We start from the raw sequence: 17,693 nt of genomic DNA, 5'->3' as shown, positions 1-17,693 counted from the left end.
GTCTGGAGGAGGCACTCGCCCTCCTCTGGTCCTCCAAAGCTGCACCGGCCGGGCTCCAGCCCCAGCCGAGGACCGTCTGGGATAAACCGCATCGGGCGCCGCCTGGCGGTGACCACGGGCCCCTACAGGGTAGGGCTTGATGCCCCTTGACCCGTGGCTCCCAACAGAACCAGGACGGAAGCCCCCTCGCGGTCTGGAGGAGGCACAAGCTGGAGCCCCGGCCGGGGACCACAATATATATATATATATATATATATATATATATATATATATATATATATATACATACACATATATATATGCTCAAAAGAATTAAAGGAACACTTTTTAATCAGAGTATAGCATAAAGTCAATGAAACTTATGGGATATTAATCTGGTCAGTTAAGTAGCAGAGGGGTTGTTAATCAGTTTCAGCTGCTGTGGTGTTAATGAAATTAACAACAGATGCACTAGAGGGGCAACAATGAGATGACCCCAAAACAGGAATGGTTTAACAGGTGGAGGCCACTGACATTTTCCCTCCTCATCTTTTCTGACTGTTTCTTCACTAGTTTTGCATTTGGCTACAGTCAGTGTCACTACTGGTAGCATGAGGCGATACCTGGACCCTACAGAGGTTGCACAGGTAGTCCAACTTCTCCAGGATGGCACATCAATACGTGTCATTGCCAGAAGGTTTGCTGTGTCTCCTGCACAGTCTCAAGGGCATGGAGGAGATTCTAGGAGACAAGCAGTTACTCTAGGAGAGCTGGAGAGGGCCATAGAAGGTCCATAACCCATCAGCAGGACCAGTATCTGCTCCTTTGGGCAGGAGGAACAGGATGAGCACTGCCAGAGCCCTACAAAATGACCTCCAGCAGGCCACTGGTGTGAATGTCTCTGACCAAACAACCAGAAAGACTTCATGAGGGTGACCCAAGGGCCCCATGTCCTCTAATGGGCCCTGAGCTCACTGCCCAGCAGCATGCAGCTCGATTGGCATTCGCCATAGAATACCAGAATTGGCAGATGCACCACTGGTGCCCTGTGCTTTTACAGATGAGAGCAGGTTCACCCTGAGCACGTGACAGAAGTGAAAGGGTCTGGAGAAGCCATGGAGAACATTATGCTGCCTGTAACATCATTCAGCATGAGCAGTTTGGTGGTGGGTTAATGATTGTCTGGGGAGGCATATCCATGGAGGGTCACACAGACCGCTACAGGCTTGACAAAGGCACCTTGGCTGCCATTAGGTATCAGGATGAAATCCTTGGACCCATTGTCAGACCCTATGCTGGTACAGTGGCTCCTGGTGCACGACAATTCCTGGCCTCATGTGGTGAGAGTATGCAGGCAGTTCCTGGAGGATGAAGGAATTGATACCATTGACTGGCCACCACACTTTCCTGACCTAAATCCAATAGAACACCTCTGGGACATTATGTTTTGGTCCATCCAATGCCACCAGGTTGCACCTCAGACTGTCCAGGAGCTCAGTGATGCCCTGGTCCAGATCTGGGAGGAGATCCCCACAACACCATCTGTCATCTCATTAGAAGCATGCACCGATGTTGTCAGGCATGTATACAAGAACACAGGGGCCATACAAAGTGCTGCCTACAATTTTGAGTTGCTGCAATTAAATTTTGGCAAAATGGACTAGCCTGCCACATAATTTTTCACTCTGATTTTGGGGCGTCTTTGAATTCAGGGCTCTGTAGGTTGATCATTTTCATTTCCATCAAACGATGTGGCATCCTTTCGTTCCTAACACATTACCCAGTCTATATCAGTATAGATATCCAGGAGGATTTCTTTTCCCATTGAGATCTGATGTGTTTTCAAAGTGTTCCTTTAATTTTTTGAGCAGTTTATATATATATATATATATATATATATATATATATATATATATATATATATATATATATATATATATATATATATATATATATATATATATATATATATATATATATATATATATATATATATATATATATATATATATATATATATATATATATATATATATATATATATATATATATATATATATATATATATATATATAACCCGATCTACATACTCTCAAATAGACCAGCCACACGCCATGGCGCAATTGTAGAGGCTTCGCCTCTAGCGCTGACATCCGAGGTTCGATTCCGAGAGGGATGCACTGAGTATGTCACGCTTCGATTCATTTTACCCTCGCATCTCCTTGGTTTGGGACGTATGAAAAAATATGCGGTTAACACAGAATCATGTTACGTTGTTTTTAAAATGTTTACTTTTCTTAGCACAAGCACAGCTGAGAAGCTTCGATGCATGTACTCCATAGCTGCTAAAAAATAACGCATTTAATCACACTTTCAATTCCAAGCAAAGGGGAACTTTTGTCAATGCATGATTTCCTGGCACATCGATTACACTGATGCACACATCACAGCTAGAAAAAAAAATGTCAGAGTCGGAATAAAGCGCGTTCCTACGGCTGATTGGAGCAAAATTTCATTTCAAAAGACTACCCGAGCGAAGCCTTGATAAAAGCATGGTTTTGTGCACACTGAAAAGCAAGCAAAATTAGATGCATTACAGAAAGCAGACTTTGTGGCTCTTACTGGGGATCATTGGACTTCCGTGACCGTTAGTAATTCTAATTACATCTAATTACAAAATGTTCAATGATCACACTGTTTTAGCCTAATGTACAAAATAATTTTGGCTGAGGTTACTCAGAGTTTAAAGATTAAGTTGGTCAAATTACCTTTTATGTTTCTGACTTATTTTTTTAAGAAGACAAACTGCACTTTATGTTGAAATTTTGGTTATTATTATTTAAAGACAATACCATTCTGAAAATGTACTTAAAGTACTTAAACTACCACTTTATTTTTAAGTCTGCCCAATTTTTACCAGGGATGATATTTTTGTTTCTGTTTTGAATTGAAATGCAGTTTAAAAGAATTTTTTTTTCCAGAAATTAAAACAGCTTGAGTTTACAATATTCATGTCCATGTCTATTATTTGATTCTGTCAGCCCACTAAAACCCTTTTAAATTAAAAAACATTTGCGATTTGGGGCAAATTTACGTGTACGATTACATACGATTAATCAAGATTAATTCTTACACAGCCTCTAATTGGATACATTTTTTTAATCGAGTCCCACCCCTAATATATATATGTAGATTTGTATATATATATGTGTATATACAGTATATATGTAGATATGTATGTGTGTATATATGTGTGTGTGTGTATATATATTTATATGTATATATATGTATGTGTGTGTATATATATATATATATATATATATATATATATGCCAGCAACACTCATGACAATGACAAAACAATGTTTCCTTTTCTTTTCATAACTTCTTTAACACACTTCGCTGCTGGTATTCTGGTATATATATATATATATATATATATATATATATATATATATATATATATATATATATATATATATATATATATATATATATGTACATACACACACACAAATCTCTGACTGACTGACAAACTCTTCATTATTTACAGACAACCCAAGGAAAAACTTAAAGTAATTAATGTAAGTCCCAGAAAAATGTAACCTCAGCTCAGTTAATTTGACAGTGATGGAAAAAAATAGAGAAAAAAAACTGGACAACACAGCAATGTTATTTTGTATTTAATAGTCACAAAAGTCTTAGTGGCAGTTTGCAGAGATTGCAGATTACTGCTGATAGCAGCATGCTTGTTATGTTATTTATCATGGTTTTAATTGTTTTTCTTTTACAAAATACATGCAGAAGAATTACTAACAGTACATAAGTGATGTCCAAAATTACTCCTGTCAACGAAAAAATATTGTTAAACACTGTTCTAAAATAATAAGATACTCACATTAAGTCCTTACCTCTGCCAATTTTTTAAGTTGTGCATTTATTGCATATAATTTTATCGGCCACAAGCACAATAACATGAACTTAATTTCCTATGAATTTTAAATTGCTGTTTAATGCAGTTTGTAACTTCAACTTATTAGCTGCCAGTGCCCTATATGAAATCAGAAAAATCACCACATCTGTCTGCCTTGCATTGTTCTTTATTAGTCCGCATTCATGCCTTGCTCATATATGCACCATTACAATAAAGGGTTGCTAGTTGTCCATCCTCCTAAACAAAACTGTAGGTGTTGTTAAAAATTGGTAGTACCCATAAAAACTCAGCACTTCTGAAGAGACTATGACTCATTCTATTATATTCAGCCACGTGAGGGCAGCGAAAAGCACAGAGATGCTTCATTTGGTATCAGACCACACAATAAATTTATACTCTTCTGTTCGAAGTTCTCCAGAGATGTATTTTTCCTAAAATGTCTATAGTCATTTCTTTTAATTAAAAAAGTAATTAGTGGTAGTTACTTGTAAGTATATAGAATGGTCTTTTCCCAATGAAAATATGTCTGCATTTCATTTACATTAAGGAGCAATAACGTTTGACACTTTGCCACTTATAAAATAAGAGTAGTGTATTTTCAAACTTGTCAAAGAAAGTGTCATTCAGGACGTACTGACATTCTGAGTTTGGTGAAGCTGTAAACAAAGAGTGCGAACATTTTACTTTCGTAAGAAGCAATAATCTGAAAGTGACAATGCCTCCACTATTTGCTCCACTCCATTATTAATAAGTTTTTGTCTTTTTTTATGCTCTTTGAGTTTGGTGTATGATAGTGATTAGATTTTGTCTTAGTTGTTTATGCCAATGGTTCTAAAATGTTTAACTGTAAGTGCTGTTTTAGTATTCAATTTGTTAATTAGAAGCTATGTTTAAGCTATTGGTGAGGTTCTTGTTCTAATTTTGTAATACATGACATTCTTACAAGAATACATATTAATTTGCTTTGAAATGGCAAAGAAAACATGTTACTTAAGTTGCCGTTATTTGATCCTTAGTTTAGTTTACTTTTTTAACATTTTTATTTTATTTTGTTTCAGCAGTTGATTTATTATATCAAGGGTTAATGTACCAAACTAACAAATCCACTGATAGCTTTATTTATATCTTAATAATACTGATGCAATTAAGCACTTAAAATCTAAAAAGGTAAAAGAAAAGAAGCAAAGTTTAGCTTCTAACATTGGTTGGAAAGGAAAGATGGCAACCACAGACAGAGTCATAGACATGGATTAAACAACAGCGGTTTGCATAAGCAGGGGGGCATAAAGGATCATTTTTTCTTCTGTATATCACATTTTGAGAAAAAAATCTAAACAACCATCTCTAGATGTATACTTCATGATCTATCAGACATGAAATACTCACCTCATTTGAAGAAAGAGGCTGTGTATGGGCAGCATTGGGTGGTGTTGTCACTTCACTCATTCTGAGCATTGTCCTGACAATCTCGCTACTTGTCTTACAGAATAAATAATATAAACACATTAAACAATTAAGAGGCATCTAAATCCAGAACAATAACATCATAATTTAGTCTATGTGTTATCAATATTTCCTGCCTAGAATTTCTCTCATAGAATCACAGACTGTAGAGCTCTGTCTCTACAGAAATGAAGATTGCCTTATACAATCTTCAACTGACTTATTCAAAAAAACACCACACCATCAGCACTGTTCCACAACATTCAAGGATTTTTAGCAAGGCACTACAAACAACACAGGAGTTTCCTATACCATATAAACATTCAAATTAGTTTTTTATGCAAATGGTTCAGACTCTTCCAAAAACACCTCAAACATGTTTTACTAATTTTGATGGAAAGGTTACCCACATTATTGCCATATGATCAATATATATTGATTAAGTTCATTGTGCCTGTGCATTATTTGTATGTATCAGGCAGAAGGTATCACCACAGGATTAAAAAGAAAGCATTTTGGTAAGATCGGTATCAGGTACGATTCAACATTGTAACGCCAATATTAAAGAAATAGCATTTTGTACCTGAGAATTAAAGTAAATTAAAATAAGTGCAGACAGATGTTCCACTCAAAAGTCCAGTTCTCAGGTTATGGGAGCAATGTGCCAGCTTGGCACAAACAACTGAACAGCAAAGGTGGCTGTCACGAAAAGCAGAAATCATGAAAATGTCCACACCAGTACAACCAAAGTTATACCATTTAAAATCCTTTAACTGCATTATGTTTTTGTTGTTATTGCTTGACACATACTTTGCTAGTTTTTATCAAACTGTTCCAAGTAAAGAAGCAATTACATTGGTCATATTTCCATAAACACACTAATATCTACAATCAAAATTTCAACGTTTAAGCAAAATGATACATTAAAACTCACCTGGTCTAACTTATTGGCCACAGCGGTAATAATAGCTTGGTCTCTAAAGTATTGGTGAAACCGCTCAAAATTTACTTTCCAGTAAATTCCATCATCCTCTGGAGTCTAAAAGTGTAAAGATATGGTAAAATATGGTAAATGTTCACACAGTACATGAAAGATAATAAAAAGTAATCAGGTCATCTTCAATGTTATTTACTGTGTGCTTTTTCTCTATGAAGTCAGTAAATTTTAAGTGTTTCAAAAAGTCAGTGGCGTAGAAGAATGTCTAATGTACATAACAATACTTGAACAAATAGTCTGTTAAGTTTTATCTCCCTTAAACTATAAAACAAGTTTTCACATATTGGGTATAACAAAGTGTGTTCAACCAATTTCAAAATTCTTCCAAGTAAGATACAGGACATTAAAATACTTACTTCTTTATTTGTAGAATTCAACCTTGGCTTTTTCACTTTGTGGTCATTATCATTCTCATCAGACGATCTACTACGTTTGCCACGACCTGCACCACAGCATAAAAACACACCACAATGACAAACAGTTCAATGGACCTCACCATAGTTGTTTTCAAACAACACTGTTTTATATATGAAAAAGATTTTTTTTGCCTTAAAAAGGTACAAAACACTCAAGCCCTACACATACAGTACATGAATACATGTAACCTACAGGACAACATTGAGTAGCCTTGCATAAAAGCATGGAGTTCTCAAACACAGAGACACAATGATAAATACACATAAAGATAACTTAATTCCTATATTGCAGCATTTAATTAAATATGAGGTAATACTCATTTTTATGGAACAGACTAAAATGCTTTCACTTTGACTTTCACATATTTGAAAACTAGTCATCAATTTTTTAAACACATACATCTAACTCAAAATCATATTCTGAATTCTATTCCATAAAAAAATCATAATTTAATAGTTTCAAATTGGTTACATCTCTGAGAAAAATAGAACACAGAAGCAATCGTAGCAGTACTGGGCTAAAGCGTACCAGTTTATCACAGTGCCCACTTAAGCACACAGATCCCCAGTGAAATTGTCACACAAACAAATGTATACAAACTCCACAGGAGTAACCCAGAATACACTTTTTGTGAGACATATTAACAATATTATAACAAAGACACAAGATATATAGCACTATTACTACAACACAGGTATTTAGTCTGTTAAGATTTTCATACATATTAACAAAAAGATTGTCTTTGACAGCATTCCAAACCATGACCAGAAATTCTTGATTAGAAACTTTGATGTCCAACTGGGTGGCGACCGACAAGAACTAGACAATGTAATTGGAGACCACGCGCCCTCATCTCAGCTCAGTGACAATGGCAAGAGACTGGTGTCTTTCTGTGAACACAATGAACTGTGTGCTGGGAACACATACTTCCAACCATTAACAAATCCACAAGAAGACACAGTGCTCATCAGACGAGCGCACCTTCAATAAGATTGATTTCATTTGCATTAGTCAGAAAGGGAGATCATCACTACACAAAGTAAGGTTCTACAGAAGGGTGGATGTTGGACTGAATCATTATCTAGTAAGGGCGGATATCAAACTTAAGCTCCGAAACAAAAGGAAGCCAATACCAAAAAGACCGTTTGAAATGGAGAAGCTCAAGGATCCTGCAATCACCAACACCTTTGCTCTGTAATTGTGCAACTGCTTTGGCCCTCTTGAGGATGTCGTGGAATACCTCTGGAACAATCTCATGGAACCATCATGGAGTTCACCTCACCATTTGGAGATGCAGAGGAAAATGAAAGGAGCAGTGGATCCAAGATAGATCGTGGAAGCTGATCAATGAAAGGAAGGTCGCAATGCTAAAATGGAAACAGGCCAAAGAAGCAAATTAAGCTGAAGAAATGTGTCGAAGATACACAGAGCTTGGCCAGCTGGTAAAGAAAAGCTGCCAGAAAGACAAGAAGAAATGACTTGAGCAGAAAGGTGCTGAAACATAAGAAGAGGCTTACTGAAACAACTTCATCATCAATGAACTGTTCCAGTATGCCTATCAAGGACAAGAATGGGAAGCTCTTAGACAGCCAGCAAAGAAAAGCAGAACAAAAGGTGGATCGAACATTTCTAGGAAACCCTCAACCAGCCAGACCTGACCACCACATACAACTTTAATGAAGAGAACGCTTAACATGAGCTCCAGGTAAATACTGGCGAGATCATCATCAAAGAAGTAAAGTCGCAATCAGTAGCCTCAAGAACAACAAGGCAGCTGGCTTGGATGAAATACCTGCTGAGATCCTAAAACCAAGCCATATCTGAAGAATTGAGATTGCTGTACAACAAGTGCTGGTGAAGTGGTACAGTTCCAAAGGAATGGCAAAGAGGTGTCATTCTCATGATTTCCAAGAAAGAAAACATCTCAGAATACACTGACTACAGGGACATTACCCTCCTCTCCGTGCCTTTAACTGCTATGAAGTGCCCTCGACCAATGCCTGACAGAGGAACAAGCCGGCTTCCACAGCAGGAAGTCCGACAGCAAGCAAATCTTCACCTTATGGAACATCATAGAACACTGCATTGTGTATTAGCACCCAATGGTCATCAACTTCATCAATTTCAAAAAAGTGTTTGAGAATGTTCACCAAGAGTCTCTTTGGCAGATCCTGCACCTGTATGGCGTACCAGCAATCTTTATTAACATCTTCAAAAACCTGTATCTACGATCGAGTTGCTGTGTTAAGACCTCAAGATCACTACAGGGGGGTCAGACAAGGCTGCATCCTATCCCCGCTTCGCTTCCTCCTCGCCTTCGACTATGTCATGTGAGAGCAGGAGCATGCATTGGGGCAGGCAACCTCTGGTACAACCAAGATAGTCTTGGTGACTTATGTATAAACAGTGCGCATGCACAAAAACATGCCTGTTTCCATGGGCACTTTGAAATGTATAAAAACTAAACTTGGTGTAAAGCACCTCACATTTTCACGCCAGCCACACACTGTGCGTATGAAAGTTTCTGCTCAGTTTTGCAAACTGGAGGCACCCAGTGTCAAAGCAGTGGTACCGTGTCTGTGTAGTCTCCCTCTTTTTCAGATTTGTACCTGTGATGTACAATTTATCAAATACACCGAAATTAATTGCATATCGTTTTCAAATTTAAATAATTTGATTTAAATCATTCTGTAACAATATAATGGTGCACGGAATGGCCAAACTATTCCAAATACCATAGCTGCTTAACTGTAGTTGAACCACGGTAATTGGAGGAAGTGGAGAGGTTCATTTAATTGGGCAATGTGTGATCTGTCAGAATGGAGATGCGGAGGCAGATTTCAAATGCTGCAACAGGAAGGTGATAGCCATTTTCCACAGGATGAATAAGATCTGGTCCTCATTGTCCATACTGTGGAGGATCCAGCTCCATTTGTTCACCTCCATTGTGGTCCCTACAGCGATCTACGTCAGCGAGACCTGGAAGGCGTCAGCGAACATCAACAAGAAGCTCGACATCATTCAACAAAGTTGACTCCGGCAGATCATAGGAATCTGATATTTTGACCACATCACCAAAGAAGAGGTACTTCGAAGGAATGGCTCATGCACACTCCAGAACATCGTTGCATACTGAAGACTCTGACTGGCTGGCCACATTCTTCAGATGGAGGACAATCGGATCCGTAGGGACCAAGGTTATTATAGTTTTGCCTTTTTATATTAGTCTTTATTTCTATATTTTTTCTGACCTTACTTGAAAATTCAGTTTAGTTTTCCTTAATCATGTATTTTTAGCTTTAGTTTTGTTTTTATTGTACAAAGACATTTCTATTTTATTTTTATATACAGTATATTAGTTTCAGTTTTTGTTTTAGTAATTATGGTATGGTTTAAGAGCTACTATGGAGTTACTATGACACAGAACTGTACACTTAATGGGTTTGGATATAATATGAGTTTAATGTTAGTTGAAGCTTACTACACTACTTGACACAGTTTATTATTTGGTTTTGTTTTCGTTTGATAAAAACAAGGATAATCAACACCAGGTACTGAATATGAACAATTTTACACAGTTTTGTAATTTTTAAAATATTTTTTTTGTCATTTGTGCTGAACAAATCTGCACTGACTGTTGGCTCTATTTTTCTATTCCTTTTATTGCCCAGAATGCACCAATCTGTAATGAAATTTAGGTGAATAGGGGTGAGGGTTTTTTCACTCTAATTGTCTACAGCACACATTCTGTTCCAAAATGTGCTATAATGACTGAAAAGATATCAAAAAATCAGAAAACAGAATCTACTGTGTTCTGACAGGTGTTATATCAAAATCACAGGGGCTTAGGAAGAACAGGGGTCTTACGCTTGAATCAGTGTGCAGACCCCACCTAGCTGTATTGAAGGAAACAAAGAAAAACAAGTATGTAGTGCGAAGGTTAGGGTCAGTGAGACATGAATAGCCCATGCATAAGAGCAGTAAACCCATATTGAGCAGAGTATGGACAGATACAAAATGACAGAGACAGCATCTGAGATTAAGAACAATATACTGTATACATTATCTAAACCTGTTTATCCAGAGCACGATCACAGGAAACCTGAAGCCTACCCAAGCAGGTTTGGATGCAAGGCAGGAAAAATCCCTGGTATGCAATAGGTATGATATGGCTGATGTTAAGAATAAAATGAATATGATGATTTCAACTATCTATTTTGAGAGAGAGAGAGAGAGAAAAACATTGCAAAAATGGGGACATATATTTTAAAACATAATTCTGCTACTGGATTATTTTCACAATATCAGGTATTTTGAGCTGTGAATATTAACTAAAAAAGAAATCTATACTAATAAAAGGCAAACCCCTCACTCACTCACTGACTGACTGACTCATTTATCACTAACTAGCAAAATACCCGCGCTTCGCAGCGGAGAAGTAGTGTGTTAAAGAAGTTATGAAAAAGAAAAGGAAACATTTTAAAAATAACTTAACATGATTGTCAATGTAATTGTTTTGTGACTGTTATGAGTGCTGCTGTCATCAAGGATTTGATAATCATTATTTCTTTCAATCAGGTTCATATTTGGAGGATGTGCTGTGTTCAAGTTACATTCCGTGTTTGTCTAGTATATCCCTGACCATCTCATTTTCGTTGTCAACCGTTGTAAAGATAACAGGTTTCATTCATCGAAGTGATCACTGCCCAAATCGGTACTCGTGAATCTAAGATGTTTAAGAGGCATTCCCGGTATTAAGTTGTGGATTTCCCTGCGATTATTTAGCAGCAGCGTGTCTATGAACGTAATTTAAACTCAAGTTTTACACCTTGCTTTCCTATTGATATGTCTACAAAGGCTTGTTCCTTTCCTACTGCATCAATAAGCAGCTTGTCTTCCTCTTTATCTGAGACATCACTCATTGCATGCATGGGTTTACCTTTCCCATTCCTGCAAAGTCAGTTCACGTGAGCCACTCGGAGTACATGCATCGAAGGTTCTCAGCTGTGCTTCTGCTATCTGGTGCGATCTTGCGATGTCCAGGCTTTATTTAATGTTAGCTCAGACCCGGCACTTAAAAGTTTCTCTCGCACTTTTGCCGAGTTTGTGCCAAACACTATTCTATCCCTGACCATCTCATCTTTGTTTGCATAAGCACAGTCCTTCACCAGCAATTTTAACTCCGTTACAAAGTGATCAAAAGTCTCGTTTATACCCTGCGTCTTTTCATTAAACTTGTATCTCGCGAATATCGTATTCGTCATAGGCATGACAAACGCCAGGGGCAGCGTGTCTATGAACTTAATTTAAACTTAAGGTTTACACTGTGCTTTGTTTCCGCAGTAGCTGCACTTATGAATATGCTTGTATGCGTCACTCGCTTCATATTCTTTTGCTGCCTTCTCAATTGTGTAATGTGTTTTTTGTTCAGCGCTCTTTGGAGCTCTTGCTTGTTCTCGGCATACTGCGTTCACGGTCAGTTCATGTGAGCCGCTCGGAGTACATGCATCGAAGGTTCTCAGCTGTGCTTGTGCTCTCTCATGCGATCTTGCAATGTCCACGGTTTTATTTAATGTTAGCTAAGACCCGGCACTTAAAAGTTTCTCTCGCACTTTTGCTGAGTTTGTGTCAAACACTAGTCTATCCCTGACCATCTCATCTTTGTTTGCATAAGCACAGTCCTTCACCGGCGAATATTTAGCGGAAGCGTGTTTATTGGATTGCTGCTGACGGACGGCCTTATATGGGCAGGCACCCAATTACGTGGGAGGCGTGACGATGAGGGACGCAACTCCGCCTCACACAGCGACCAAGCTGCAGGCTATGGCTATATATATGTACGTAAATAGGTTCCAGTTATGACCATTATGCGTAGAATTTCGAAATGAAACCTGCTTCTTTTGTAAATAAGCTGTAAGGAATGAGCCTGCCAAATTTCAGCCTTCTACCTACACGGGAAGTTGGAGAATTAGTGATGAGTGAGTCAGACAGTCAGTCAGTCAGTCAGTGAGGGCTTTGCCTTTTATTAGTATAGACTATCAAAATACCTGCGCTTTGCAGCGGCGAAGTACTGCATTAAAATTTTTATTAAGAAGAAAATTAAACCTTTTTAAACTGAGGGAAAATATGCCAATAATTATTTGTTAAGGATCTCTTTGTATACCATGTTGTCAGTTCGGCCCTCCAGTTGTAACATGACCAAGCTGTGCGCTGAGCTTACTCTTTAATCGGTTTCAGTTTCATGGTTTGTTTCAATGATGACAGTATTTGCAGGATTTGTTGTGTTGAAGTGACATTCGGCATCTGTCAAGCGTTGTAAGCACACAACCGGTTTCATGGATAAAATCACATCCAGCTTTTGAGAGTTTAAACATTCATAAACATCAAAGTGTCCACTACTGAAATCGTCCCCTGTGAATCTAAGATGTTTAAGAGGCATTCGCGGTTGTCGAAAGGTGTAAAATATTTGGCCATTTCGGTACACTTGAAAGCGACAACCTAACAATTCAGCGGCAGCCATCAACTCACATGCATAACCATAGGTGAAGGGCTTAAGCATTTCACTCTTCTAGTGCTCCTGTGTAGTATAATTATCTCCTGTACCGTCATCAGCCCACACCTTGAACCTGTCCCAGTCATTCAATACATAAGACACAATGTTCCTCCGGATATCAAGAGTGAGCCTGATATGGCCGTGCAATATGTAACAAAGAGAATGGAAAAGGATAGGTGCCATCTCCGGGCATGGAAACCACTCGGTAAGTGACAGTTCTTTGATCGATAGTGATCACCTCAATAGACATGGTAATGGGGGTTGGAATGATAAAGGAAATGGGTACCTGAGAAATGTAAAGTAAGTGTAAAATACCTATACAATAACTATAATTGTAATAAACAAACAATAAAACAGCGGAGAAGCCGTGGATTAAACAAAAAGGCTGTAGTTATCAGTAGGGAGACGTGAATCCCGTGGCGAAGCAAGGAAGGGAATGTAGAGACCCGAGCGACGGACGGTCTTATATAGGTAGGCAGCCAACAACGTGGGAGGCGTTGGGATGCGGGACCCAAGCTTCCCAGCTCAGGGAAGCCACCTACCAAATTTCGTGAAGATGGGGCCGTAAATAAGAAAGTTCAACATGGCGGACGTTGTTGACCGTTATGACCGTTATGCGTAGAATTTCAAAATGAAACCTGCTAAACTTTTGTAAGTAAGCTGTAAGGAATGAGCCTGCCAAATTTCAGCCTTCTACCTACACGGGAAGTTGGAGAATTAGTGACATTGGAAAGTTCAATATGGCGGCTGACAGTGGTGTCATACCAACGAAATAAGTACGGACATCGGTTTCCGTTAAAAGTTCAATATGGCGGCTGACAGTGGCATCATACCACCGAAATAAGTACCAAATTTCAGCCTTCTACCTACACAGAAGGTTGGAGAATTAGTGACGTTGGAAAGTTCAATATTGCGGCTGACAGTGGCGTCAAACCACCGAAATAAGTATGTACATTGGTTTCGGTTAGCACAGGGAAGCCACCTACCAAATTTCGTGAAGATGGGGCCATGAATAAGAAAGTTCAATATGGCAGACATTGTTGACCGTTACGTGTAGAATTTCGAAATGAAACCTGCTTAACTTTTGTAAGTAAGCTGTAAGGAATAAGCCTGCCAAATTTCAGCTTTCTACCTACATGGGAAGTTGGAGAATTAGTGATGAGTGAGTGAGTCAGTCAGTGAGGGCTTTGCCTTTTATTAGTATAGATAGCAAAATACCCGCGCTTCGCAGTGGAGAAGTAGTGTGTTAAAGAAGTAATGAAAAAGAAAAGGAAAAATTTTAAAAAAATAACGTAACTTGACTGTTAATGTAATTGTTTTGTCATTATCATGAGTGTTGCTGGCATATATATATATATATCGATAGATAGATAGATAGATAGATAGATAGATAGATAGCGTGAAGCGCGGGTATTTTGCTAGTTATTAAATATAGCACAAGTACAAAAACGTGTTAGTATGTTTAGCTTTTCACCATTTGCCAGAATTTCTTCTACCACCTACCTGTATTTCAGTAGAGACATTGACAACTCGGGAATTTTACAAGGTTTGTATCACTTTGTTGTTAAATGACGTTTTTAAAGCAAAAGTGATTGGTCAGGATGAATATGCTGATCTTGTATAATGACCTTGTCAGTCTGTTGATCAGTGCCGTTTAATTTTCAAAAAATAGCAGTGGTCTCCCCTAGACTTTCTTGTGTACTCAGATATGGGGATGGATATTTGAGGAGTAAACTGCAAGACAATGATTATATTATGTACATTAAAGAACCATCAACAACAAATCAAATTAATAATATATTGAACAATTATTATAAATGTAAAATTGAATAAATCGGACTCTGCAGCTGCATGAATAAAAAAAAAAAAAAAATTGAGTATATTTCCAGGGGCCTCATGTATAACGTCGTGCGTAGAACTCGCACTATAACATGGCGTAAGCACAAAAGCCGAAATGTGTTTACGCACAGAAAAATCCAGATGCAGGAATCTGTGCGTACTTCAACTTCAACGTTCTTCCGTTACATAAATCCCGATCAGCGTGAAAACTAACTTCGCACGCGCATTATGTAACGCCCAAATCCTCCAGAATTACGCCTCTTTGAATATGCAAATCAATATAAATCGCCCTTAAGTGCAGCCTTCTGTGAAAAGACAATGGGAAAAGCACGGGGAAAATATAAGAATTTCAGCGAATACCAAGTGGAGGCAAAGGAAAAACATACTATTTGTTCAAATAAACCGTGGTATAATCAACAAAATGAAGTTGATCGAGTGACATAGCGTGTTGAAGAAACTTGAAAGCTCACATTCACAAAATCGCACAGTGCCGGAAATAAAAAAGAAGTCACATATCGAAGTTGCCGTGAAAAGAAGAGTTGTAAGCCCACTGTCTGAGTGTCATATGAAAGTTTATTAGGGTACAGAGAAAAAAGGCACACGGTGGGGAAAAAGCATGAAATGTCAACTTCAATCTCGACATTTCCACTTTAATCACGTAGTTTAGTTTGTCATTTAGTAGAACATTATAAACTTCATCTTAAAATCGTTTAATTAACCAGTTTCTCAAATCACATCGTAATTAAAGTAGCATGTTAAATGCTTTGTTTTGTATTTGATCTTCTACTGTATGTGCTCTGTGTGTGTGAATCACTACTTGCTTCTTAAACTGGCTCTCTTCCTCCAACTGGACACAGAGTCCATTACATTCGTGATATTACAGCTCTCTGAATAACTAAAATACTGAGATGTATACGTGATGTCATTTTCATGATGATAGGAGTTAAAGCACATTATTAAACATGTGTTTCACTTGATGAAATAATTTATTGCAGCAGTACTCAGGGGTGGCTCTAGGCTTGTGGTGGCACTGGGCAGAGGAAGAATCGGTGGCTCCTTCGCGCCAATGTCAGTAAGGTAGCTTATCACGGTGGATGGCCCGTCCGTTGCGGACACTGCACAGCAGCCTCGTGCTCATGACAAGCATTTATCTTTTGCGAAATTTGTCACTGCGTTTTTAGCTGTGTTGTTATTTTCTCTTTCTGTTTTATATTCAATATATATTGGCGTAGCGCCAAGAGTCCTTGCTTTTCTTTCCCCAAGTAACCGATCGCCATACAATCAGCTCTGTAATAGGCGTTAAGCCATCTGTAAGCTTAGCCGATTCTTCAAAACGTTTAAAGAACATTGAAATATCTTCGTAGTACATGTTTAATTATTCTATCCTTCACGACACTCCCAGTGAAGAATATAGATTATTTAAATGAAGTTAAAGTTTTATGTGTATAATTTAACAAACATATTTTGCTGCATTTCACCTTAAAAATGATATCGTCATCATATGTAAATACGCGCTTTATAAAGTGGCCAGGTTGTGAGATATTATAACTGTAGTGCAAGTTTACAGTGGTGATTGTACTTATAAGTACAAACCGTTCTACAAGGAGCAATTGATTGAGTGCATTTAAAGTTCTTGGGATTAAACTGTTTCTGAACCGCGAGGTCTGTACAGGAAAGGCTTTAAAACGTTTTGCAGTGGCTGAGACAGCGTGTCCTTGAAGCTGTATACCGATAATTCTCTTTCCGATCAGCTGCTGCTGTGATTCACACTCAGATACAGTGATATAAATACTCCGAGTCGTGCAGTGAGAGTAATATGGAAAAAGATGATCCGCTGTGGCAACTCCTAACGGGAGGAGCTGAAAGAAGAAGAAGAAGAAGAAGAAGTGAGAGTAACAACGCTAAAGCAGTTATGGTATTTGGAATACTATGGCTGTTCCCTGGACCATTATATTGTTACCAGTTAATTACAATCAGATGCATTACACTAATAAACAATATGCGGTTAGTTTCTGTGTATTTATAAAGCCGCGTCATGAAAATAATGAGTAATCACACAAGAACAATACCATTGGTTTGACGCTGGGTGCCGCCAGTTTGCAAAACCGAGCGGAGAACTTGCGTACGACAAGGCATGAGGTACCGTGGAAAAGTGCGTGGCTTTACGGCAAGTGTAGGTTTTATACATCGTGATTTGAACGTGGAAAAGTTCTTACGCAACATTTCTGTGCGTACGCACCGCTTATACATGAGGCCCCAGGTCAAGTATCACTTCCAGTTGATGGATTTGGCCCAAAAGTTAATACAGATCTACAGTTTTGGTGTAACAACCAGAAGCCAAATTTCATCTATCTCGTTGCGCTTTTGAATTATCGTGTTTACACACACACACATAATTCCAAAAAACTATTTTTGGACTCAGGGAGTCCTAAAACGTCAAGATTCATCAAAATCTCAAGGTAAATTTTTTTTTTATGATTATACTTTCTCTATACTTCATATACTTTGTGTGCGAAGTGGCAGGTGAATTAC

At 38.1% G+C, this 17,693-nt stretch overlaps 1 protein-coding gene across 3 annotated transcripts in view; it reads right to left on the bottom strand.

The window, feature by feature from the left end:
- Positions 1–17,693, bottom strand: part of polr3c (polymerase (RNA) III (DNA directed) polypeptide C) — a 74,363-nt gene that overhangs the window by 42,501 nt on the left and 14,169 nt on the right. For all 3 annotated transcript variants that reach the window (XM_039763274.1, XM_039763284.1, XM_039763293.1), the window contains exons 5-7: positions 6,709–6,794; positions 6,290–6,394; positions 5,299–5,391 (exon numbers count right to left, since the gene is read on the bottom strand). In XM_039763274.1, coding sequence (XP_039619208.1) covers positions 5,299–5,391; positions 6,290–6,394; positions 6,709–6,794 — 284 coding nt within the window. The remainder of the gene's footprint in view (positions 1–5,298; positions 5,392–6,289; positions 6,395–6,708; positions 6,795–17,693) is intronic.

The sequence above is a fragment of the Polypterus senegalus genome, chromosome 1 (assembly GCF_016835505.1).
Source record: "Polypterus senegalus isolate Bchr_013 chromosome 1, ASM1683550v1, whole genome shotgun sequence".
Taxonomy (NCBI): Eukaryota; Metazoa; Chordata; class Cladistia; order Polypteriformes; family Polypteridae; genus Polypterus; species Polypterus senegalus.
Note: the sequence above shows the minus strand (reverse complement) of the source record. Positions and strands in the feature narration are given on the sequence as shown.